The sequence below is a fragment of the Gorilla gorilla genome, chromosome 16 (assembly GCF_029281585.2).
Source record: "Gorilla gorilla gorilla isolate KB3781 chromosome 16, NHGRI_mGorGor1-v2.1_pri, whole genome shotgun sequence".
Lineage (NCBI taxonomy): Eukaryota > Metazoa > Chordata > Mammalia > Primates > Hominidae > Gorilla > Gorilla gorilla.
In genome coordinates this window covers 36069471-36095483 of record NC_073240.2, presented here as the reverse complement: position 1 = coordinate 36095483, position 26013 = coordinate 36069471, and the positions used below count along the sequence as shown (strand labels likewise).

The window sequence follows — 26013 nt, the reverse complement described above, 5'->3', positions numbered from 1 at the left end:
AAGTATATATAAATTGATAAAGCTGACAAAGGAATTTGCAGCCATATTGTGAGAGATTTTGAAGACTGGAGGAGGATTCAATTATGTAAACAATGAGGAGTAAATGAAGGTTTTAAAGGAAGAGAGTGGGATTCTCAAAGGTGTGTTTTAAGTAGTGTAACTGGCAGTAGTATCTATTGAGATTTTTAGTGGTATTTGACAAAAAGAGGTGTGGGTCCTCGGCAGTTAGTGGCTATTCCAATATGACCCTCACATTTCTCTGAAAGCATGTTGTAGATGAGCTGTTAGTTGATAATGTCATGTGGTACTGATAGAATTGAATGATAAGTATGTGTAAGAACTTCTATACCCAGTTCTATGCTAACTGCTATGTGTAAGGACTTCTGTGTCCAGTTCTATGCTAACTGCTATAAGAACTACAAAATAAATCAAAGACTTGGCATTTGCCATGGAATGTAGAGTATCGAACGTGAGGGGGGTAAATCCCTAATAAATTTAACTAGGTAAAGTCAAACTGATACTTACTATAAAAGCACTTGGGAGCTAAAAGATGGAAGATGCCCACATGACCTGGAGTAGCTGAGGAAAGGGTTAGAACTGATTTGAAGGATGGGTGAAATCTACATGGGTGGTGGCAACAAAGTGAATCAATATGAATGAAGACTCTTTGGCAAGAAGGCATTCAAGGACAACAAAGAAATTTGGTCTAAATGAAACTAAGAGCTGGTGTTGGTAGATCAGTAAGAATACGTTATGTGGGAATGTAAGGCCCATTCGTGAAGAGGCTTGAGAGATAGGCCAAGTGATTTGGGGTAAGAAATAAAATTTAGAATTCTCTCCAACCAAAATTTATATTACTGAAAGAAATCTCAGGAGATTTAATCTGGCAGCAGTATTCATGGGTTAGGAGTAGAAGATGGAAATGAAAAGGAGTGTAAGATGCTGTTATGGGAAACAGGTGTGAGAGCTCACAGTATTTAACCATTGACAGTAGGGATGGAGAGATGGAACAAAGCTGAAAGAAAGATTTTTATGGAAGATTGAAAAAGAAATTAGTACCAAATTGCCAGGAGCTAGAAAAGAAAAAATTGAAGATTAATCCACACATAATGATTGGGAGAACTGGAAGCATTTATTTCTGCAGAGAACAGGGTTGAGAAAGAACATGATAAGCTTGACCTTACACATATTTAATTTTAGATTATAACATATAAACCAAAGGCATATGTCTTTTAACCTATCAGATTGGAGCACAATTGACATGTTCAGGCTAAAGACTAAGGTTTGTTATCTATCAGGATATTACAAAGAGTCAAACATAACTTTAAGTCCTGGTTTTGTTTGGTTCTAAGCTGATAACTTTTGCAAATCAAGCTAGTTTTTACCTCTGGAAAAGAGTAAAAAATAAAATTAGCAGCCCCTTTATTGAGTATATGTTATGTGCTGGACGGCACTTTTGGCATTCCATTCATGTGGTTTTATTCCTGAAAACAGTTATACTATGAGGTTGGTACTATTGTCATCTCCATTTTACAGATCACAAGTTCAAGGCTCAGAGAAAGCACTTACATAACCTAAGATCATGTAGCTAGAAAGTGACAGCCAGGATTTGAATGAACCAAGAACTGTCTGTCTCCAAAGCCAGTGCTTTTAACTGATGATGCAATGCTGCTTTCACTGTGCCTCATTACAACATGCACTGTACCCACTCTTAGAATTAAGTTGTGTTTTTATTAAGTGCTTACTAAGTGCTGTACACTGTGCTAAGTGCTTTTTATGCATTATTTTATTTAATCATCTATGAGATCAGTACTATTATTTACAATGAGGAATCACTCATGGGGTGAGTATTTCCATTGCCCAGCTGGGAAGTAGCAAAACTGGAATTTATGGTTAAGTTTATCTGATTTCAAGCCTGTGCTCTTTTTTATTTTTAAAAGTCATTTTGAGTATTAAATAAGATGATAATATAATTATCTTAACCTTAAGTCATAAACCAAATAGTCTTTAATTAGTAGTGATAGTATTAGCAGCAGCAGAATAGCATAAAGGTGATGGTTGAAGCCATGGAGTGCATGGTGCTGTTATAGGGAATGCATTAAGAGAGAAGAACATATTCTAGAGAAAACAGTGAGGGATATTTATAACTTAGGAACAGCAGGAAGGAAAGGAGTCAGAGAAGCGTAACAGTAACTTAGAAAATATAGTAATGTGGAAGCCTGAGGAAGATAATCGAAAGATTTGAGACGTAAGTGGTATTATATGCCACATAAATTGGAAAAGGATAAGGCCTCTGGACTCTCCCAGAAAACTACTACTCATACTAAGTTCTCTATATCAGTAAACAGAACTACCATCTATCCACTTTCCAAATGCAGAAAGTTGAGAATTTTCCTAAATTTCTTTTTTAACTTTCCTCAATCCTCCATTCAATTAATTGTTAATTTTGATGGAGTTCAGGACACTACCCCAAAATATGCCACCTTGACATTCGAGAAAACAGCAGAAGCAGGAAGGTCACTTTCTGACCTCCCTCCATTCTTTTTATGGCCCTGAAGTGGGCCATAAAAGAATCCTTTGACTTTCCCTTAAAGTCATAAGACCTTCATTCGGGAGCCATCCTCTCTACACCCAGAGGAAAGGAATGTTACACAAGGATACAGAAAAGAATCTGAACTAATTGGCCTTGCTGAGTTCCACCCCAGTTTATTGCCATTAGATCATACCCTTTCGTCCTCCATTCATACTTCTGCACAACTCTAAAAACAAACAAACAAAAAAACCATTTCCTGTTTCTTTGGATCTTCATTCCATTATGAAGTCTTCTCATGTCATATAAAACTTATTAAATAAATTTGTATGCTTTTCTGCTTTTCTTTTCTAATTCATTGTTTGTCATAAGTTCCTCAACCATGAACCTTATGATGGAAGAGGAAGAGATACTACATTTTCTCTCCTACAGTTTCAGCCTCCAAAGAAAATCTCTCAAAATATCTACTCTCTCCTCTCCATCCCCATTGCTACTTGCCAGCTTGGGAAACCTTCACCTCCTGCCTAGATTCCTCCAGCAACTGCTCAGTTCTTTTTGCTTCTAGACTTACATCCAGGCCCCTTCTCCATCATTCATCCAAAATGATGTTTCTAAAATGCAGATGCAGTCAGGTCAGTTTTTTGCTTAAAACCTCTCCGTGGGTTCTCTCTGACCTTAGGATAATGACTTAGCATGGCTTATGAAGCCGTGTAAGACCTGTCCTCTGTCTAGACTTTCAGCCTTGTCTCACTGCCATTACTCATCCAGTTATGCCCCAGCTATGCCAAACTCATTTAAATTTCTAGTACCTATCATGTGCTCTGGGATTTAACACATGCAGTTTCTTCTAGAATACTCGTTCCTTCTCTCTTACCTTCTCTCTTCCCCCTTCCATCTTTTGGGGTTAACTTAATCCTTTAGAACTCAGCTTAAGTTTTATTTACTTTGAGAAGACTTTTAGCTTCCTTTTAGATTGGTACCCTGCTTTATACTGTCACAGCATTTCATGCATCTGCCAAAATAATCACTACCCTATATTGTAATTGCTTATTTAACTTTTGGTCTATACAAGACAATAAGCTGTTTTATGCAGGATACATGGCTGCTCCCATTTTTATCCCTAGTACCTAAAACAATACTAAACCTAGAGTAGATATTCAGTAAATACATCCTTAATAAGTGTTATGAATGAATTATCTTCTATGTTAAGAATGCCGTTTATAAAATGAAATTGTGATTTTTGTAAACCTCATTGTTTCCTCTAGGTGGATGTGGAAGGTGAAGAAGTATGAGTTTGGCTTTTTTTTTTTTTTTTCCATTTTAAAATGACTAACAGATAAGTGAGACTGATTTAAAAGAAGAAAAAGTTTGATTTAATAAGAAATTCAACAATTATGATTATTACAATCTTAGGGAAATCATGACGCCCTTAGCCATTCAGTTCAATAATCAGCAGTATTCCAATGGAGCTACCATGAATATGAATATTTATCTATATAAATAAGTGTGCCAGAAAGAAAATAGATTCATGTAAGTAATTTCTTTTTAATTTACTAGGAATTCATTTTTAAAATGCTGAAACTCCAAGGCATTCTTACAAACCATGAAATCACCCAAGTTAGCCACATCTGTTCAAATGTTTTCAAAAGCTTACCCTAACAGTAATTAGATGGCAACCCAATTTTCACCTTCTCTAAAAGAGAACACAGCACACTTTAGCTATATGTGAGATTGTGGTTGGGATCAAGATGGCTGAATAGGAACAGCTCCAGCCTACAGCTCCCAGTGTCAGTGACGCAGAAGACGGGTGATTTCTGCATTTCCAAATGAGGTACCGGGTTCCTCTCACTGGGGAGTGCCGGACAGTGGGTGCAGGACAGTGGGTGCAGTGCACCGTGCATGAGCCAAAGCAGGGCGAGGCATTGCCTCACCTGGGAAGCGCAAGGGGTCAGGGAATTCCCTTTCCTAGTCAAAGAAAGGGGTGACAGACGGCACCTGGAAAATCGGGTCACTCCCACCCTAATACTGCGCTTTTCCAACAGGCTTAACAAACTGCACACCAGGAGATTATATCCCACACCTGGTTCGGAGGGTCCTACGCCCACGGAGCCTCGCTCACTGCTAGCACAGCAGTCTGAGATCAAACTGCAAGGTGGCAGCAAGGCTGGGGGAGGGGCGCCCGCCATTGCTCAGGCTTGAGTAGGTAAACAAAGCAGCTAGGAAGCTCGAACTGAGTGGAGCCCACCACAGCTCCAGGAGGCCTGCCTGCCTCTGTAGGCTCCACCTCTGGGGGCAGGGCACAGACAAACAAAAGACAGCAATAACCTCTGCAGACTTAAATGTCCCTGTCTGACAGCTTTGAAGAGAGTAGTGGTTCTCCCAGCACGCAGCTTGAGATCTGAGAATGGACAGACTGCCTCCTCAAGTGGGTCCCTGACCCCCGAGTAGCCTAACTGGGAGGCACCCCGAGTAGGGGCGGACTGACACCTTGGACGGCCGGGTACTCCTCTGAGAAAAAACTTCCAGAGGACCGATCAGGCAGCAGCATTTGCGGCTCACCAATATCCACTGTTCTGCAGCCTCCGCTGCTGATACCCAGGCAAATAGGGTCTGGAGTGGACCTCCAGTAAAGTCCAACAGACCTGCAGCTGAGGGTCCTGACTATTAGAAGGAAAACTAACAAAAAGAAAGGACATCCACACCAAAAGCCCATCTGTACATCACCATCATCAAAGACCAAAGGTAGACAAAACCACAAAGATGGGGAGAAAACAGAGCAGAAAAACTGGAAACTCTAAAAATCAGAGTGCCTCTCCTCCTCCAAAGGAACACAGCTCCTCACCAGCAATGGAACAAAGCTGGACGGAGAATCACTTTGATGAGCTGAGAGAGGAAGGCTTCAGAAGATCAAACTACTCCGAGCTAAAGGAGGAAGTTCGAACCAATGGCAAAGAAGTTAAAAACTTTGAAAAAAATTAGACAAATCGATAACTAGAATAACCAATGCAGAGAAGTCCTTAAAGGACCTGATGGAGCTGAAAACTATGGCATGAGAACTACGTGATGAATGCACAAGCCTCAGTAACTGATGCGATCAACTGGAAGAAAAGGTATCAGCGATGGAAGACGAAATGAATGAAATGAAGTGAGAAGAGAAGTTTAGAGAAAAAAGAATGAAAAGAAATGAACAAAGCCTCCAAGAAATATGGGACTATGTGAAAAGACCAAATCTACGTCTAATTGGTGTACCTGAAAGTCCTGGGGAGAATGGAACCAAGTTGGAAAACACTCTGCAGGATATTATCCAGGAGAACTTCCCCAATCTAGCAAGGCAGGTGAACATTCAAATTAAGGAAATACAGAGAACACCACAAAGATACTCCTCAAGAAGAGCAACTCCAAGACACATAATTGTCAGATTCACCAAAGTTGAAATGAAGGAAAAAATGTCAAGGGCAGCCAGAGAGAAAGCTCGGGTTACCCACAAAGGGAAGCCTATCAGACTAGCAGCTGATATCTCGACAGAATTCTACAAGCCAGAAGAGAGTGGGGACCAATATTCAACATTCTTAAAGAAAAGAATTTTCAACCAAGAATTTCATATCCAGCCAAACTAAGCTTCGTAAGTGAAGGAGAAATAAAATCCTTTACAGACAACCAAATGCTGAGAGATTTTTGTCACCACCAGGCCTGCCCTAAAAGAGCTCCTGAAGGAAGCACTAAATATGGAAAGGAACAAGCGGTATTAGCCACTGCAAAAACATGACAAATTGTAAAGACCATCGAGGATAGGAAGAAACTGCATCAAATAATGAGCAAAATAACCAGCTAACATCATAATGACAGGATAAAATTCACACATAACAACACTAATCTTAAATGTAAATGGGCTAAATGCTCCAATTAAAAGGCACAGACTGGCAAATTGGATAAAGAGTCAAGACCCATCAGTGTGCTGTATTCAGGAAACCAGTCTCACGTGCAGAGACACACACAGGCTCAAAATAAAGGGATGGAGGAAGATCTACCAAGCAAATGGAAAACAAAAAAAGGCAGGGGTTGCAATCCTAGTCTCTGATAAAACAGACTTTAAACCAACAAAGATCAAAAGACACAAAGAAGGCCATTAGAGAATGGTAAACAGATGAATTCAACCAGAAGAGCTAACTATCCTAAATACATATGCACCCAATACAGGAGCACCCAGATTCATAAAGCAAGTCCTTAGTGACCTACAAAGAAACTTAGACTCCCACACAATAATAATGGGAGACGTTAACACCCCACTGTCAACATTAGACAGATCAATGAGACAGAAAGTTAACAAGGATATCCAGGAATTGAACTCAGCTCTGCACCAAGCAGACCTAATAGACATCTACAGAACGCTGCACCCCAAATCAACAGAATATACATTCTTTTCAGCACCACACCACACCTATTCCAAAATTGACCACATAGTTGGAAGTAAAGCACTCCTCAGCAAATGTAAAAGAACAGAAATTATAACAAACTGTCTCTCAGACCACAGTGCCATCAAACTAGAACTCAGGATTGAGAAACTCACTCAAAACCGCTCAACTACATGGAAACTGAACAACCTGCTCCTGAATGTCTACTGGGTACATAACGAAATGAAGGCAGAAATAAAGATGTTCTTTGAAACCAACGAGAACAAAGACCCAACATACCAGAATCTCTGGGACACATTCAAAGCAGTGTGTAGAGGGAAATTTATAGCACTAAATGCCCACAAGAGAAAGTAGGAAAGATCTAAAATTGACACCCTAACATCACAATTAAAAGAACTAGAGAAGCAACAGCAAACACATTCAAAAGCTAGCAGAAGGCAAGAAATAACTAAGATCAGAGCAGAACTGAAGGAAATAGAGACACAAAAAACCCTTCGAAAAAATCAATGAATCCAGGAGGTGGTTTTTTGAAAAGATCAACAAAATTGATAGACTGCTAGCAAGACGAATAAAGAAGAAAAGAGAGAAGAATCAAATAGATGCAATAAAAAATGACAAAGGGGATATCACCACTGATCCCACAGAAATACAAACTACCATCAGAGAATACTATAAACACCTCTATGCAAATAAACTAGAAAATCTAGAAGAAATGGATAAATTCCTGGACACATACACTCTCCCAAGACTAAACCAGGAACAAGTTGAATCTCTGAATAGACCAATAACAGGATCTGAAATTGAGGCAATAATTAATAGCTTACCAATAAAAACAGTCCAGGACCACATGGATTCACAGCTGAATTCTACCAGAGGTACAAGGAGGAGCTGATACCATTCCTTCTGAAACTATTCCAATCAATAGAAAAAGAGGAAATCCTCCGTAACTCATTTGATGAGGCCAGCATCATCCTGATACCAAAGCCAGGCAGAGACACCACAAAAAAAGAGAATTTTAGACCAATATCCCTGATGAACACTGATGCAAAAATCCTCAATAAAATACTGGCAAACCGAATCCAGCAGCACATCAAAAAGCTTATTCACCATGATCAAGTGGGCTTCATCCCTGGGATGCAAGGCTGGTTCAACATATGAAAATCAATAAACGTAATCCAGCATATAAACAGAACCAAAGACAATAAGCACATGATTATTTCAATAGACGCAGAAAAGGTCTTTGACAAAATTCAACAACCCTTCATGCTAAAAACTCTCAATAAATTAGGCATTGATGGGACGTATCTCAAAATAATAAGAGCTATCTGTGACAAACCCACAGCCAATATCATACTGAATGGGCAAAAACTGGAAGCATTCCCTTTGAAAACTGGCACAAGACAGGGATGCCCTCTCTCACCACTCCTATTCAACATAGTGTTGGAAGTTCTGGCCAGGGCAATCAGGCAGGAGAAGGAAGTAAAGGGTATTCAATTAGGAAAAGAAGAAGTCAGATTGTCCCTGTTTGCAGACGACGTGATTGTATATCTAGAAAACCCCATCGTTTCAGCCCAAAATCTCCTTAAGCTGATAAGCAACTTCAGCAAAGTCTCAGGATACAAAATCAATGTGCAAAAATCACAAGCATTCTTATACACCAATAACAGACAAACAGAGAGCCAAATCATGAGTGAACTCCCATTCACAATTGCTTCAAACAGAATAAAATACCTAGGAATCCAACTTACAAGGGATGTGAAGGACCTTTTCAAGGAGAACTACAAACCACTGCTCAATGAAATAAAAGAGGATACAAACAAATGGAAGAACATTCCATGCTCATGGGTAGGCAGAATCAATATCGTGAAAATGGCCATAGTGCCCAAGGTAATTTATAGATTCAGTGCCATCCCCATCAAGCTACCAGTGACTTTCTTCACAGAATTGGAAAAAACTACTTTAAAGTTCATATGGAACCAAAAAAGAGCCCGCGTCGCCAAGTCAATCCTAAGCCAATAGAACAAAGCTGGAGGCATCATGCTACCTGACTTCAAACTATACTACAAGGCTACAGTAACCAAAACAGCATGCTACTGGTACCAAAACAGAGATATAGACCAATGGAACAAAACAGAGCCTTCAGATATAATGCCGCATATCTACAACTATCCAATCTTTGACAAACCTGACAAAAACAAGCAATGGGGAAAGGATTCCCTATTTAATAAATGGTGCTGGGAAAACTGGCTAGCTACATGTAGAAAGCTGAAACTGGATCCCTTCCTTACACCTTATACAAAAATTAATTCAAGATGGATTAAAGACTTACATGTTAGACCTAAAACCATAAAAACCCTAGAAGAAAACCTAGGCAATACCATTCAGGACATAGGCATGGGCAAGGACTTCGTGTCTAAAACACCAAAAGCAATGGCAACAAAAGCCAAAATTGACAAATGGGATCTAATTAAACTAAAGAGCTTCTGCACAGCAAAAGAAACCACCATCAGTGTGAACAGGCAACCTACAAAATGGGAGAAAATTTTCGCAACCTACTCATCTGACAAAGGGCTAATATCCAGAATCTACAATGAACCCAAACAAATTTACAAGAAAAAAACAACCCCATCAAAAAATGGGCAAAGAATATGAACAGACACTTCTCAAAAGAAGACATTTATGCAGTCAAAAAACACATGAAAAAATGCTCATCATCACTGGCCATCAGAGAAATGCAAATCAAAACCACAATGAGATACCATCTCACACCAGTTGGAATGGCAATCATTAAAAAGTCAGGAAACAACAGGTGCTGGAGAGGATGTGGAGAAATAGGAACACTTTTACACTATTGGTGGGACTGTAAACTAGTTCAACCATTGTGGAAGTTGGTGTGGCAACTCCTCAGGGATCTAGAACTAGAAATACCATTTGACCCAGCCATCCCATTACTGGGTATATACCCAAAGGATTATAAATCATGCTGCTATAAAGACACATGCACACATATGTTTATTGCAGCACTATTCACAATAGCAAAGACTTGAAACCAACCCAGATGTCCAACAATGATAGACTGGATTAAGAAAATGTGGCATATATACACCATGGAATACTATGCAGCCATAAAAAATGATGAGTTCATGTCCTTTGTAGGGACATGGATGAAGCTGGAAACCATCATTCTCAGCAAACTATCGCAAGGACAAAAAACCAAACACCATATGTTCTCACCCCATAGGTGGGAATTGAACAAAGAGAACACATGGACACAGGAAGGGGAACATCACACACTGGGGCCTGTTGTGGGGTGGGGGTAGCAGGGAGGGATAGCATTAGAAGATATACCTAATGCTAAATGAGTTAATGGGTGCAGCACACCAACATGGCACATGTATACATATGTAACAAACCTGCATGTTGTGCACATGTACCCTAAAACTTAAAGTATAATAATAAAAAAAATGTGAAACAATAAACACACTTTTATACAAATGAAAATTATATAAAATAAGTTTTTGAAGAAATCATATTGCCTTTTTTATTATTATTATACTTTAAGTTCTGGGATACATGTGCAGAATGTGCAGGTTTGTTACATAGGTATACACGTGCCATGGTGGTTTGCTGCAACCATCAACCTGTTATCTACATTAGGTATTTCTCCTAATGCTATCCCTCCCCTAGCCCCCAACCCCCTGACAGGCTCTGGTGTATGATGTTCCCCTCCCTGTATCCATGTGTTCTCATTGTTCAACTCCCACTTATGAGTGAGAACATGCAGTGTTTGGTTTTCTGTTCCTGTGTTAGTTTGCTGAGAATGGTTTCCAGCTTCATCCATGTCCCTGCAAAGGCCATGAACTCATCCTTTTTTATGGCTGCATAGTACTCCATGCTGTATATGTGCCACATTTTCTTTATCCAGTCTGTTATTGATGGACATTTGGGTTGGTTGCAAGTCTTTGCTATTGTGACCGTGCTGCAGTAAACATACGTGTTCATGTGTCTTTATAGTAGAATGATTTATAATCCTTTGGGTATATATCCGGTAATGGGATGGCTGGGTCTAATGGTATTTCTAGTTATAGATCCTTGAGGAATCGCCACACTGTCTTCCACAATGGTTGAACTAATTTATACTCCCACCAACAGTGTAAAAGTGTTCCTATTTTTCCACATCCTCTCCAGCATCTGTTGTTTCCTGACTTGTTAATGATCGCCAATCTAACTGGCATGAGATGGTATCTCATTGTAGTTTTGATTTGCATTTCTCTAATGACCAGTGATGATGAGCTTTTTTTCATATGTTTGTTGGCCGCATAAATGTCTTCTTTTGTGAAGTGTCTGTTCATATCCTTCACCTACTGTTTGATGGGGTTGTTTGTTTTTTTTCTTGTAAATTTGTTTAAGTTCCTTGTAGATTCTGGATATTAGCCCTTTGCCAGATGGGTAACTTGCAAAAATTTTCTCCCATTCTGTAGGTTGCCTGTTCACTCTGATGATAGTTTCTTTTGCTGTGCAGAAGCTCTCTAGTTTAATTAGGTCCCATTTGTAGCTGTTCCTTCTCCTCATCCCTGCATGCATAGGGGTGGTAACAACTATGCCAGTGGTTCTCAATGAGGGGTGATTTTTTATTTTTGTTTTTATTTTTTTGAGACGGAGTTTCACTCTTGACCCTCAGGCTGGAGTGCAATGGTGCGATCTCGGCTCACTGCAACCTCCGCCTCCTGGGTTCAAGCGATTCTCCTGCCTCAGCCTCCTGAGTAGCTGGGATTTTTTTTCCACAAATGACACCTGGCAATGTCTGCAGACATTTTTGATTGTCATGACTTTGAAGGCTATTAGCATCTAGTTCCTGGCCTCGGCCTTGAAGTTCTCTCTATACTTCTCTTAATGAACTTATCAAATGTCATAGCTTTAAATACATCCGTATAAGAATAACTTAGTGAAAGAATAGATGGCATGAAAACTATGTGTTTTTCAATGTAGTTTGTTATTTTTGTGTACTTAAATTATGAAAAGAATCATGAAAATTCATTGAGAAATTAAACTTTTCAAAAATCTATTAATGATTTAGTATTTTTCATTACAATGATACTGATAGAGAAACTTATCAAAGAGAATGGCAAAAATTGCATTTGGAATGATTAAGTGCTAGGATACAATAATCCCAATTTTGAGTCGAAGCCAGAGACAGACCTGAGATAGGTTAGGAATAAAGTTGCTGTTTTCTATGAACAGTGTAAATATTAGTAATACTAACTTTTAGAAAGGTAAATAGAAAGGTTGTACACCATAAATAAGTGTCTGGAATGTGCACATCTGGATGCTTCACATACCTAAACTGACCTTTCTATCACATGCATACGTCATGCTTTTGTGCTACAAAGATTCTGCTTTTTAATAAGGTGCTGTGTCTTAGAAGATTCATTAAAGAAAGTGGCTGGCATAGGCTCTACTTCTTGAGGAGGTTCTCTCAAGACATCAAAGGGCCTTTGAGCTGGCTAAAAGTAATCCAGCAAAGCTGAATTTTTCTCTGAGTACTTGTGTCTATTAGAGCTTGAAGCTTGTAGAATTTAGAGAGGCCACAGAAGATATTGTAAGGATTTAGTCATACTATTTCCTGGTTCCTCAGCCATAGAAACCACTGGGTTCTTTATCCCAATTTCTTGACTTGGAACCTATGTGTCAATACTGGTGAATCAGTAATAGAAAGGGAGAAGACATTGTGCCTATTCATTTATAGAGGCAATATCGCTGTTGCGTCATTAGTGTGTGATGTTAAAATACAGAGTACAGTATATTTGATAAGCTTCAAGAGACCAAGAAGGTTGTCTCGTTATCTTGTTTACTTTTGAAACTTCATCATCTAGCAAGGCCTGGCTAATAACTATTTTTCAAAAAGTGTTTGTCGAAGAACTGACTGAACGAATGAATGTGATAGAAATATTTTATGTGAATTGAAAATATCACTGGGTACATTCAGATTTTAAAGTCTCCTGTTGAATATATGAGTCTTTTATAATGGTAATATTTTGGTTTAACATAGCAGCTTATATTATTTTACTAGGGACTAAGAGAACCACTTCTATAGGAGAATAACCATGCCAAATTTAATTTAAAAATGTAGTTATTCTTTGGTGGTGGATTACAGAAATTACACAGAACTTCAGTAAAACATTTTCTAATAAAAGAATGCTAATAAATGATAAGGTATACTCCCCACATAAAGAGAGTGGTCATAAGTTATAAAGGTGTAATTAGAAAGTTCATTTGGTGGAAAGTTGTTAGAAAGGGTGAATAGCACAGAGTAGAAAGGAGAGTGCTCCCCAGCACTGATGCCAGACATATGCCAACCAGATAGGAGATTTTTTACTCTCAATATCAAGACTATTTAAATGGTATGGCTTATATTTAGTGCAAATCATCGGTTTTTTTGTGTTTTGCTGCTTGGTTTTTTTTTTCTTTTTTTTAATTTCAGGTTTGATTAGACAAATTTGTAAGTTACCCAACCTTTCTTGTAGTTGGACCTTCTTAAGGCTTGTCTGCAGCTTTGGAACTTTACTAGTTCTCAGTGCCCTTGGAACTTTCCTAATAACGACTGCAAGCATAATAAACATGTGTGTGACTTCTTTTTGTTCATGGGCCTAAGGAAAGGCCTTATATTGCTTTTTCTGTATCCTTGAGAAATTCACTAAACACAGCGTTTTCATTGCCTTCCACTTAAAGGCAAAGAGTTGGGGGAGCCCAATTTGGCTGCATATATTTTTGTTTATTACATTGTGACTGAATCTAGCTTTGAATCTGAGGCTAGTGTCATTCCCCAAATTTACAATAATCTTAATTGTGTGTGTGTGTGTGTGTGTGTGTGTGTGTGTGTGTGTGTGTGTGTGTGTTTTGTTTTTCGTTTTTATTTTTGACGGAGTCTCGCTCTGTCGCCCAGGCTGATCTCAGCTCACTGCAAACTCGGCTGAGCTCCGTCTCCCGGGTTTACGCCATTCTTCCGCCTCAGCCTCCCGAGTAGCTGGGACTGCAGGTGCCCACCACCATGCCCGGCTAATTTTTTTGTATTTTTAGTAGAGACGGTGTTTCACCATGTTAGCCAGGATGGTCTCGATCTCCTGACCTTGTGATCCGCCCACCTCGGTCTCCCAAAGTGCTGGGATTACAGGCGTGAGCCAACACACCTGGCCTCTTAATGTTATTTTTTTTCAAGAGTTTTGGCATTCTTAGGGATCCTATGCCTTATGATAACATTTTTGAAATGGCTTTAAACATGTTTTAAGCAGAAATATAATTAGTTTTCCTTACCTTGCAAACTATTTTGGAATTAAAGTTTTTTGTATGGAATTTTTGGTACCAGATAAGATAAGAGAGCATTTATGCTGTCTAATTTTAAACTTCTTTCTTGTTTTTTGTGTTTTCCTATTTTCAGCTTTCTAAGAAGTATGGAGTACATGTTTGTGGAGAAGGTGGAGAGTATGAAACTTTCACTTTGGATTGCCCTCTATTTAAGAAGAAAATAATTGTGTAAGATATCATTTCAGCATTTTCTTTTTTTCCCATAAATTTAAGTGATGGAAGCAACTGAACATTAAGCTTGAGGCAACTTTTGTTGGGAAAAATAGAACATGTCCTCTAAGTTCACAAACACTCAATTTGTTTAATACCAGTGAAGTTATCTGAATACCTAAATCAATACCTGACAAGACGAGGCCTTCATAGAAGGCTATAAACTTTTTAGACATTGCACTTTCGTTTACTTGCTGATTATGGCCTGCAGTAAAACTGGTACCTACACACTGACACTTTTATCCTTTCATGAAGTGTGAATTGCCTGTATTATTTATCTTTCATTACAGCTACATTTGATAAACTGCCACATCAGTAGCCTGTGGGTTCCATTAACTCCTTCCTCTTTTTTCGTTTTCTTGGCTTTAACAACTCAGAATGGTAATGCTAAACATTTCTCTTCAGTTATTTGGGGTTATTTTTACACATAAACTTTGTTTTTAAATGAATTTAGTTGATGGTGAGTAGTGTGATTTCTTTGCCATAAATTGTTAAAATTAGTGTAGTGAAAAACAGAAACTTTCTTCAGTTTGTTACCTTATTATCCATGCTCTAATTTATGTTGCTCTCTTTATATGCTAAGAGAACACTATCTGCTTTTCTTAAGCCTGTATGCATCATGGAAAAGATTGTCAGAGTTATGCTTGATTGAATGGAAGGCTTCAATATTTCTAACACTAAGACTTAACCTGTTTGTGCATATTAATAATGAGGGAAGGAGTGATCTAAGAAAATTAAGACAACAACTCTAGGTGGATTTTCTTAAAAAATGCAATTATTTTGTAAAATATGACAAGACATTTCCATTACCATATGCAATATTCATGCAGTCTTGCTTTCATATTCTTCTAATTTCTTTTCCATTAATAATCAACATAATCATTATTTATTTGACAAATACTCATCAAGTACCTATTACATCCAAAGTGTTCTGGGCACCACTGATGTTCAAATAGTTTCTGCCTTCAAAGGGGTAGAAAAAGACATCTGTGTGTAATTACGATAAAAGGTGGTAAAAAATAAGTCGTAAGTTTATTTATGGGAGAGGACATATTTCTTTTGCCCATGATGATCCCAAAACAATTAATGAGTCAACTATTGATAAGTTATTACTTCTATGAAATAATACTGTTATATTATTCAAGAAAAACATTTGCAAGCTAGTGTGAAATTATAGTAGAAAATTTAGGATATATTTACTTATTAATATAGGACTAACCAAATTAGAAAAAAAAAGCACAGCAATAAGTGGAAAACATGCCAAAGAATAATACTTTCTCTATTTGCTAGAAAAATTGAGGTCCCAGAGCACCTGGAAGTCTTTATGGACAACATGGAATTACAAGACATGTACTGCTTTACTCTACATAACCAGAGGATATGTTTATCACAGTATTTTAGACCTAGAATGTGAATCCTTTTCAAACTCCTCATTTTGTAGACAAGGAAACCTAAGCCTGACAGAGACAGTGGCATGAAGGGAATTACTCATGCTGTTAAAGAGAAGATGTCAGGGAAGGTGGTTAGAACCCTCTAGTGCTAAAATGAGCTGTTCAGTGCAAAGTGTGAGTAGAACTCTGCAAGTTGCTGCCCTGCTCTGTAGGAGTTCTTCCTGTAACCAAAGAGATGGACAGGCAAATCAACAATAACTGATAGGTGCTACCACGCAGGTATGTACCTTGTAAACACAAAGGAAGCCCTGTCTTTTCATTGTTACTCATTTATGAGTTAATCACCAATCTAATTCTGATGCTTAAGCATATTCTTTGCTTTTTTTTTTTTCTTCATAGGCTATGCCTCACTTCAGCTTCATACTTTCTTTTGTGATACCTTTTCTCTAGATTGCCTTCTCATTTCTGACCACTTTGCTAAACCTTTCATTTTTATATGCTTTGGCTGCCATTGCCTCCAGTGCTTGTTCTCATACTTACCAGAGCATACATTAGGCTATTTGCTAAATACTGTTGGACTAATTTGTAATTTGTTGTTGTTTATTTTTGTTTATATATGGTGTTTCACATACTTTTATGTATTTCTTTGTTAGGTTATAACTTGAAGTTATAGGTTGGGAAATATCCTCATTTGGCAGAAAAAGGATATCACTTAATATAAACAAAATCTCCCCTCCTCTTTAAAATTGAAATGTCCTAAGCATACCTGCCTGATATACAATAAATGCGAAGATGTGAGTGAACATGTTTTGTGCATTCTAAAACTGTATGTAAATGAAAGTTATATTATTTAGATATAATCTTCCATATAATACAATTAAAAGATGAGCTTAGTTCCTGTAACTGTTTTTTAACAAGTGAGTATTAATAATTCTGGATCCAATCATTTAGAATTCATTTTGGGGACAGATTTTATAACTTCTGTTATATTTGATGTAATAATTGTCTGCCACTATTAGCATGCCACTAATCATTTATTAGGAATCCTACTTTAAATGTCTGATTCAAATGACATTTTATTTTTTACAAAAAAAGAAGACTACCTCTAAGGCGAGAAAAAATAAATTTTACATGCAGACTTATTTGATTATAATTAGATATCTTTTTTGAGGCGGGGGAGGGGCCAGGTGGGCCAGTGTAATCATGAGGATCCTTAGAAGAAAGAGGCAGAAGGGTCCGAGTCAGAGAACGGGATGTAACAACGGAAGTAGACTAGAGTGACATGGAGCCATGAGCCAAGAAATGTGGGAAGCTTCTACAAGCTAGAAAAAGCAAGGAACAGATTCTCCTCTAAAGTCCCAAGAGAGAATGCAGTTGTACCAATACCTTGGGGGTTTGTTTGTTTGTTTGTTTTTAAATTATACTTTTAAGTTCTAGGGTACATGTGAAGAATGTGCATGTTTGTTACGTAGGTATACATGTGCCATGGTGGTTTGCTGCAACCATCAACCCATAACCTACATTAGGTATTTCTCCTAATGTTATGCTTCCCCCAGCCCCCCACCCCTGACAGGCCCCGGTGCGTGATGTTCCCCTCCCTGTGTCCATGTGTTATTGTTCAACTCCCACTTGTGAGTGAGAACATGCAGTGTTTGGTTTTCTGTTTTTGTGATAGTTTGATGAGAATGATGATTTTCAGATTCATCCTTGTCCCTGAAAGGACATGAACTCATCCTTTTTTCTGGCTGCATAGTATTCCGTGATGTATATGTGCCACATTTTCTTTATCCAGTCTATTGTTGATGGACATTTAGGTTGGTTCCAAGTCTTTGCTGTGTGAATAGTGCCACAATAAACATACATGTGCATGTGTCTTTATAGTAGAGTGATTTATAATCCTTTGGGTATATACCTAGTAATGGGATTGCTGGGTCAAATGGTATTTCTAGGTCTAGATCCTTGAGGAATCGCCACACTGTCTTCCATAATGGTTGAACTAATTTACACTGCCACCAACAATGTAAAAGTGTTCCTATTTCTCCACATCCTCTCCAGCATGTGTTGTTTCCTGACTTTTTAATGATCGCCAGTCTAACTGGTGTGAGATGGTATCTCATTGTGGTTTTGATTTGCATTTCTCTAATGACAAGTGATGATGAGCATTTTTTCATATGTCTGTTGGCTGCATAAATGTCTTCTTTTGAGAAGTGTCTGTTTATATCCTTTGCCCACTTTTTGATGGGGTTGTTTGTTTTTTTCTTGTAAATTTTAAGTTCTTTGTAGATTCCACGATTGAATCTTTTTTGTATAATGAAGTAATTTAGAGAGATCAGTGTGGTTCTAGAAGTTTATTATGCCAGGTGCAGTGGCTCACGCCTGTAATCACAACACTTTGGGAGGGCAGGGCAAGAAGATCACTTGAGGCCAGGAGTTTGAGACTGCAGTCATCTATAATTGCACCACAGAACTCCAACCTGGGCAACATTGCAAGACCCTGTCTCTAAAAAAAAAAACAATATGAATAACAATAATAAAAAATAATAAATAAGTAGAAGTTTATTATGAGATACCTTTTGCCCAAATTCCAATTAACATTTTAAAATGTTTTTAGGAAAAACTAGTGTAACAGGCTTTGTCTGGAAATAATTTTTTATATTTCTACCTAGAACAGTTTACAATTCACTTTTCGTGTCTATTGACAGATGAAGTCGTTCACCTCTAGATAGAAATTTTGAGATGAGAAAATGAGTTTTTTCCCTGAGAAGCCCTCCTGAGAAGAATTATAGCCTAGCTTTTAAGAGAAAAGGATAATTGTAGGTCCTCAAATTAGAAACCTGCTCTCTTATTACTTATTTTACATATATATGTATATTCATAACTAAAATCTTAAGGTAGTGTTAATGAAAGTAGTCATTTTCTTCTCTCTCTTCATGTATACATTTTTATGTCAGTATTTGAGACAGTTCTGTAGTTCTGTTTTAATCATCAATATCACTGTATTACTGCTACAAAGTTGCCACATATGGGATGGATAGATGATGGATGGATGGATGGATGGATGGGTGGACGGAAGAATAAGAGTGAAAAAAGAAGAAAGGAAGAACCAAATCCTATGGTTAAAACACTTTATCCTCATTTTCATCCCCACCTACTCATATTTTCTGCCCACTTAAGGCATAACTCAATACAGAACACCGTAATGCCGTGTTTCAAAATGAGTATAAAGCAAGTACTTTATCTTATTTGCCTTCTTACATTGATTCTGTATCATCTGAGAATTTATTTAAATTTATGAGCTATTTTCCTTATATTTAAATTTTCAGACCTACTAATCTTTATTTTTATTATGGTAGAGATATCATATAGTGTTATTGGTGTATATATATGTGCATATATGAATATGTTTATATATGCAATATGCGTGTATGAGAAAGTGTGTACAGTCATGAGTCACTTAATGTGGAAACATTCTGAGAAATGCATTGTTAGGCAATTTTGTCATTTTGCAAGCACCAGAGTATACTTATACAAATATAGATGGTATAGCCTACTACATACCTAGGCTATATGCTCCTAGGCTATAAACCTGGACACCATATTACTGTACTGGAGACTGAATAACTGTAACACAGTGGTAAATATTCATATATCTAAATGTATCTAAGCATAGAAAAGGTACAGTAAAAATGTGATATAAAAAATTTTTTAAATGGTACACCTGTACAGGGCACTTAACATGAATGAAGCTTACAGGACTGAAAGTTGCTCTGGGTGAGTCGGTGAGTGAGTGGTGAGTGAATGGAAGGCCTGGGACATTACTGTACACTACTGTAGACTTTAAAAGCACTGTACACTTAGGCTACACTAAATTCATTTTTAAAATAAAATTGTGCTACAACATTATGACAGCTATGATGTCACTAGGTGATAGGAATTTTTCAGCTCCATTATGATCTTATGGCACCACCGTAATACCCAGTCAGCCTTTAACCAAAAATAGCATTAATGTGGCACGTGACTATATTCACATGAAGATAGGTAATTGAAAAATCACTGTGAGTTTCTAATAGTTTCACTAATTAGTGTGTAATTGTGAGGATACTTAACAAAGTTTAACTGTACATTCATTTATTCAACAAATATCTAATGAATATTAGGCAATGTACTTTATACAGAGCTCAGGGTGGGGTAGAACGGGGACAGGCAGACAAAGATGAACAAAACTGGTTCCTCTCTCAGAAGAAAGGCACACAAACACATAATTATAATGTAGTGGATGTGTTATGAAAGGGCTATAAATGTAATACTGAAGCACATAAAGGAGAAAACTAGTACTGTCTGAGGGTGTCAGGGAAGGCTTCATGGAAATAACATTTGAGATGTCTGTGAAGATAAGTGTGAGTCTGTGGGGAATATCTGTATACCTTTTAGTGAATACAGAAACCGTATGTTTGAGCAAGAGAGGTAAACACTGGTTCAGTCCCAGCCTAGCGTAGTTGTCCTTTTAGAGGAGAGGTGGGGACGAACACCATGGCTGAGTCTCAAGAGGGAATACCATTTTTTTTGTTTTTGAGGTGAGAGGTAGGGCCTGACCCCAACACCTCAGGAGGCTGGTATCAAGGAAGAGAGGCCCAAACCAAACCCAGCTGCCCATTTGATGTTGTTAAGTAGGGGTGAGCCTAGTGTAGTAATGAAAGAGAACATGGGCATGCTCTTGGCTGTGGAAAAGACCTAGCTATATGACAGGTGGTAACTGCTACACTGATTAATGGAGAAAGGAAAGGAGGACAGCCAGCTGGGGAGCATTTTTGCTGTGGCACAATTGTCTTAGTTTTCTGGATTAATCTGAGGATATTCTGACAGATTCTGCTTTCAGGATTCAGAGAAATCCATGAAGCAGAGACCAGAGTTCCTTGAAATTTGAGTGTCACTGTGATAGTATATGAGAGAGAAGAGCAATAGTGAGTGGTATTATTCTGCTTGAAACTAAAAGCTGTTCATTTGAAATCTAGTCTCTCCCAGTTGACTCTTCCTTTGTATAAGTGAATGAAATTATGTTAGTCAATTAGAAATTATGAATTTAATAGAATTTATAAAAACTGTAGTCTTCTTCATTTAGTGCTCAGAATGTCATATATTCTCTCTGGATAATAATCTTGATTCAGATCATTTAAGCTATTTGCTGTCATCCCTCTGTTTCTAGTGGGGATAACTGACATGAGAAGGGAGGACCTAAAATCCTTTCTACTGAGATAATATTAGTTCAGGTTAATTATAGTTTTGGCGCACCCCATTGTCAAGAATATCAAAACCAAGCTGCCTGAATTAGACATAGTTAAGGCTCAGGGTCAGTGTCCAAGGCTAAAGTCTGGAACAGATATATTGACATTTAATGTAAGAGTAAGATTGTATAATAGGAATTGAGGTTTGATTAAAGAGCCAAGATAGGACCAGAGCAGGCAACTGTGGAGGAAATGGAAAAACAGTAAGATTAGGGCTAACAAACCAAGTTGGGGTCAAGCCAGAGGGACAGGTGGTAGCAAGCAGGAGGGCCTCCTCTGTACTTTCTCTTTCTGCTGCTGCTCCTCATCATACCTGGTGGCATCTTTGGTTGATGTAGACTGTGAAGGCAAATTATATGTTTCCATCAGGATGCTGAATCTTGAATGATTCTATGTCTGTTATAAGTTGCTTTCCTTTTAATGTCATGGAAGCCTTTTTAATGTTATTTTTTTCTAAGCATTAGAAAGATACATATTTGATACTAAAGGTTCATGAATGATAATTGGGGTTTTTAAATCATCAAACGTACTTTTTTCTTGATCTTTCAAGTGGGAAGTAAACATTTTGCTTATGAAAGTTTAATAATTTGGAGCCAAATATTTTGAGATTTCTTCTATTGCCACCGAGTAACTTTGCACGATACAAGTCGATTCAAAAATATTTTTACATTAGTGACAAAATGTCAGTGTCAGGATTTATTTTACTGTACTACAATGGTCAAAATGCTAACTATTAATATAAACAATAGAAGTACTTCCCAAGGCACTAAAATGATATGAGGAATTTCTATCTTTAAATTTTCAGTTGAAATTCAAAACATTATTACTCTTTTAATAAACAATAAAAAATAATTCATTATTAGAACTTTACACATAATCTTAGTTATTCATATGTGCTTTACAGGGTATCTTTGATAAAAGTTGAGTTAATTTACATGTATCCATATGGTGCCAGCATGCAGTTCATACCATTTTACCTGAATGTGGTAATTACTATGTCAGACAATCAATTTTAATAGCAATGATACTGCAGTGTGAAGAGTTCATCTAGAGCTTAAAATCATCACCAGTACTGCTTTTGTGAAGGATAATTGAGATTTTGTGTGAAACATTGAATGAATTACCTCTTGAAAATGAAAAGAATAATGAAGATAAAGCACTAATGTTTAATGCTTAGCCTATACCAAGCAAATATGTGAAAATGAAATTGAACAGGAATTTAAGTCTTAAAATTGTTCAGAGAGCTTTGAGTGAACCTGAAAGTTGAACTCTTATGTTCTTATGAAGATAGAAAGCCTCATTGTTTTTTCTTAAAAGCTTAGTATACTTGAACCTTTTCCCAATTAAATACTGGGTTATTAAAAATATTTATTAATCACTACATGTTGTATACCAATAGAGATAAATATAAAACAAGAATGTTCAGTCTCTTCTAGTCAGTAGGAGGAATGATTTGTCACAATTTTTGTAGCATATAAATGTATTGTAAAATTTTTGTATTTCAGGGATTCATCAGAAGTAGTCATACATTCAGCTGATGCATTTGCACCTGTGGCTTATCTACGCTTTTTAGAATTGCACTTGGAGGACAAGGCAAGTAAATCTAAGATTCACAGTGATTTCAATAGAAATTTGAGATATATACATTGGCTTTGCATATATAATTCTGTAACAACAGATGACAGGAAAAAGAAAATTGATTTTTATCATTAGTGTTTTTTTTCAGCTCCTCAGTCAATAACTAAGAATTTTACAAATGCTTATAGTTTTGAGTTATATATGATACAAAAGATACTACATTTAGGAAAAGTTTGCAAGTCAGTTAAAAAGGGAATAGTATATACATTAAACAATGAGAGGACAATATAAAATCAAATATTAAATCATCTAGCAGGATCACATTTAAGTTACTATACATAAGCATTAAGGGAAGGGTTTGAGAATAAATTGGATCGTCATTATTCAAAGCTTAAGAGAGGAAAAGAAGAAATAAAACCTTTACAAAAATATCCAGGAAAAGAGAAGAAGTAAAAATGGAAGATGGAAAGTGAAGCAAAATTACAATAAAGAGTTTTATTTTAAATACACTGTCAAGATACGGTAAAATTTTAATTTAAAGATATCTTGTGGAATAAAGTTCTGGATTAGATTCCTTGATTGAGAGGTCTCATCCTTCAGATGTTGCTTTATATTAGTTACCATAAAAATGATAGCTGAAATTATGTGAAGAAATGAGTGTAGTGACAGAAAAGGATTAGAAAATGTCTTATGTATATTTAGTGTTCTTTCCCCCAAGTCTTGAGGCACACCCACAGTTACATATTTTACATCATAGGAAATCTGAAGGAGTAAGAGGATTAACAAGAATTCGGCAAAAGTAGGAAAAGAGTGGTAATGCCAAAAATCTCAAGATGAGAGGGTTTCTACAGGTGAGGATAATTATTGGTGCTAGTTCTCCAGAAGAATGACAATGGGCAGGATTAAAAATAGGTTGTGGAATTGGGCTGGATGATGACTATTGGTGACCTTTTATCAAAAAGCTGGCAACCCCCACAAGAATTAAGTTACACTATCCAAATGTTTTTCAGATTTACTTGAACCCCTAACTTGTAGTTTTCTGCTACTTTTGCTACCATGTACGCACACACAAAGTCAAAAGCACTGAATTCATGTGTAGACACTCCAGCCATTCTATGTTCAGCTCTACCCGAATAGCTCACTGTTCACCTCGTTGTTTTGGTATTTGATTGGTCTTCAGTATGACACCTCAAAGAAGCAATACTGTTACCTGAAATAGGCTGTGAAGATAACAGTATTTCAGATAACAGTATTACATCTTTGAAGTGTCATATTCACTGACACTGAATAAATATGGTGCATTTTCCTTCTTTTTTTTTTTTTAGGTGTCCTCAGTGCCTGACAACTACAGAACATCTAATTATATATATAATTTTTGAAAAGTGTTTTGGAACATTGTTCATTAAACCACCATTTCTATACAAAAAAATTGCACAGTATTTTCTCAGTTACTATGACTAGTTTATTTTTTTCTCATGACTCTTTTTTTTTAGAGAAACATACTTTCATTAGAAGAGGTTAGTGGAACCATTTATTAATTGGGAAAATGTCAACGGCATGTTCATTAATAGTGCCAACTTTCTTGGAATTCACTCTTTCTCTTTTGTTAACACATCTTCCCTATGACCTTTTTTTTCTTTTATTTCATCTATAAACCCCATTTCTGTAGCATTTCTTTTTTTATCACACTAGTTTCTTTTCCTCCTTCTCTCTTTCTTGCTCCAATCCCTACCAATAATGTCATGATGCAGAGGCATTTGAAAATGAAGATGAAAAGATGGTCACTTTATTTAGCCAGTCAAGCTTATTCTACTGGGTGTCGCCAAAGCGATTTATCATTTTTATTTTAAATATATTCATGGTTGAAGTGTTTCAACATTATTGGACAATTAGGAAGAATGTCCTTAACTCTTACAAGTTATTTTATAGCTGATTTTTAAAATGCTGTTTTTCAGCATTAACTATGTTGACCTTAGAAAACTTTTACAAAAAATAGACTTTATGTTTTAGAACAGTTTTAGGTTCACAGCAAAAATAGAACAGAAAATGCAGAGATTTCCCATATACCCTCTACCTCCACACATTCACAGCCTCCCCTACCGTCAATGTCTTATAATAGAGTGGTACATTTGTTACAACTGATGAACCTACATTGACACATTATTATCACCCAAAGTCCATAGTTTACATGAGGGTTCACTCTTGGTGTTGTACATAATATGGGTTTTGACAAATGTGTAATGACATTTGTCAACCGTTATAGTATTATACAGAATAATTTCACTGCCTTAAAAAATCCTCTGTGTTTTACTTATTCATCCCTCCCTCTCCTTTAACCCTTAGCAACTGATCTTTCACTGTGTACATAGTTTTGCTTTTACCAGAATGTAATGTAGTTGAAATCATACAGTATATAGCTTTTCAGATTGGCTTCTTTCATGTATTAATTTGCATTTAGGTTTCTCTATATCTTGTCATGTATATGTAGCTCATTTTTTTTTTAGTGTAGAATAAAATTTTATTGTCTGGTTCTACCACATTTCATTTGTCCATGCACCTATTGAAGAATATCTCAGTTGCTTCCATGTTTTGGCGATTATGAATAAAGTGACTATAAACATCCATGAACAGGTTTTTGTGTGAAGATAAGTTTTTTTCAGGTGTATAAATACCAAGGAGCACAATTACTGGATCATATGGTAAGATTATGTTTAGCTTTGTAAAAAAAACTGCCACACTGTTTTCGAAAGTAGTTGTACTATTTTGTATTCCCACCAACAATGAATGAGAGTTTCTGTTGTTCCACCTCCTGACCAGCATTGAGCATTGTAGGGATTTTGGACTTTTGCCATTCTAGTAGGTCTGAAGTGTTCTCTCATTGTTGTTTTAGTTTGCAACTCCCTAAAGATATGTAATGTTGAACATCTTTTCATGTTTGTTTGCCATCTGTGTATCTCCTTTGGTGAGATGTCTCTTCAAATCTTTTGACTATTTTTAATTGGGGTTTTTGTCTTATTATTGAGTTTTAAGAGTTCTTTGCGTATTTTGGATAACAGTTCTTTATCAGATATGTATTTGCAAATATGTTCTACCATTCTATGTTTTGTCTTTTCATTCTCTTAACAGTGTCTTTTACAAAGCACAAGTTTTTAATTTTAAGGAACTCCAGCTTATCAATTCTTTTTTTCTAGTATTATGCTTTTAATGTTATATCTATCTGTAAAATCATTGCAAAATCCAAGGTCATC

The 26013-nt window shown here is 36.9% G+C and overlaps 1 protein-coding gene across 2 annotated transcripts in view; it reads left to right on the top strand.

Annotated features, from left to right (window-relative positions):
• The window catches only part of DPH6 (diphthamine biosynthesis 6), a 175520-nt gene extending 150127 nt beyond the window's left edge, over positions 1–25393 (top strand). For both annotated transcript variants that reach the window (XM_004055938.4, XM_055363256.1), the window contains 3 exons: positions 14378–14472; positions 22693–22780; positions 24091–25393. In XM_004055938.4, coding sequence (XP_004055986.2) covers positions 14378–14472; positions 22693–22780; positions 24091–24144 — 237 coding nt within the window. In that variant the 3' untranslated portion in view covers positions 24145–25393. The remainder of the gene's footprint in view (positions 1–14377; positions 14473–22692; positions 22781–24090) is intronic.
• The last annotated feature ends 620 nt before the right edge of the window (positions 25394–26013 follow it).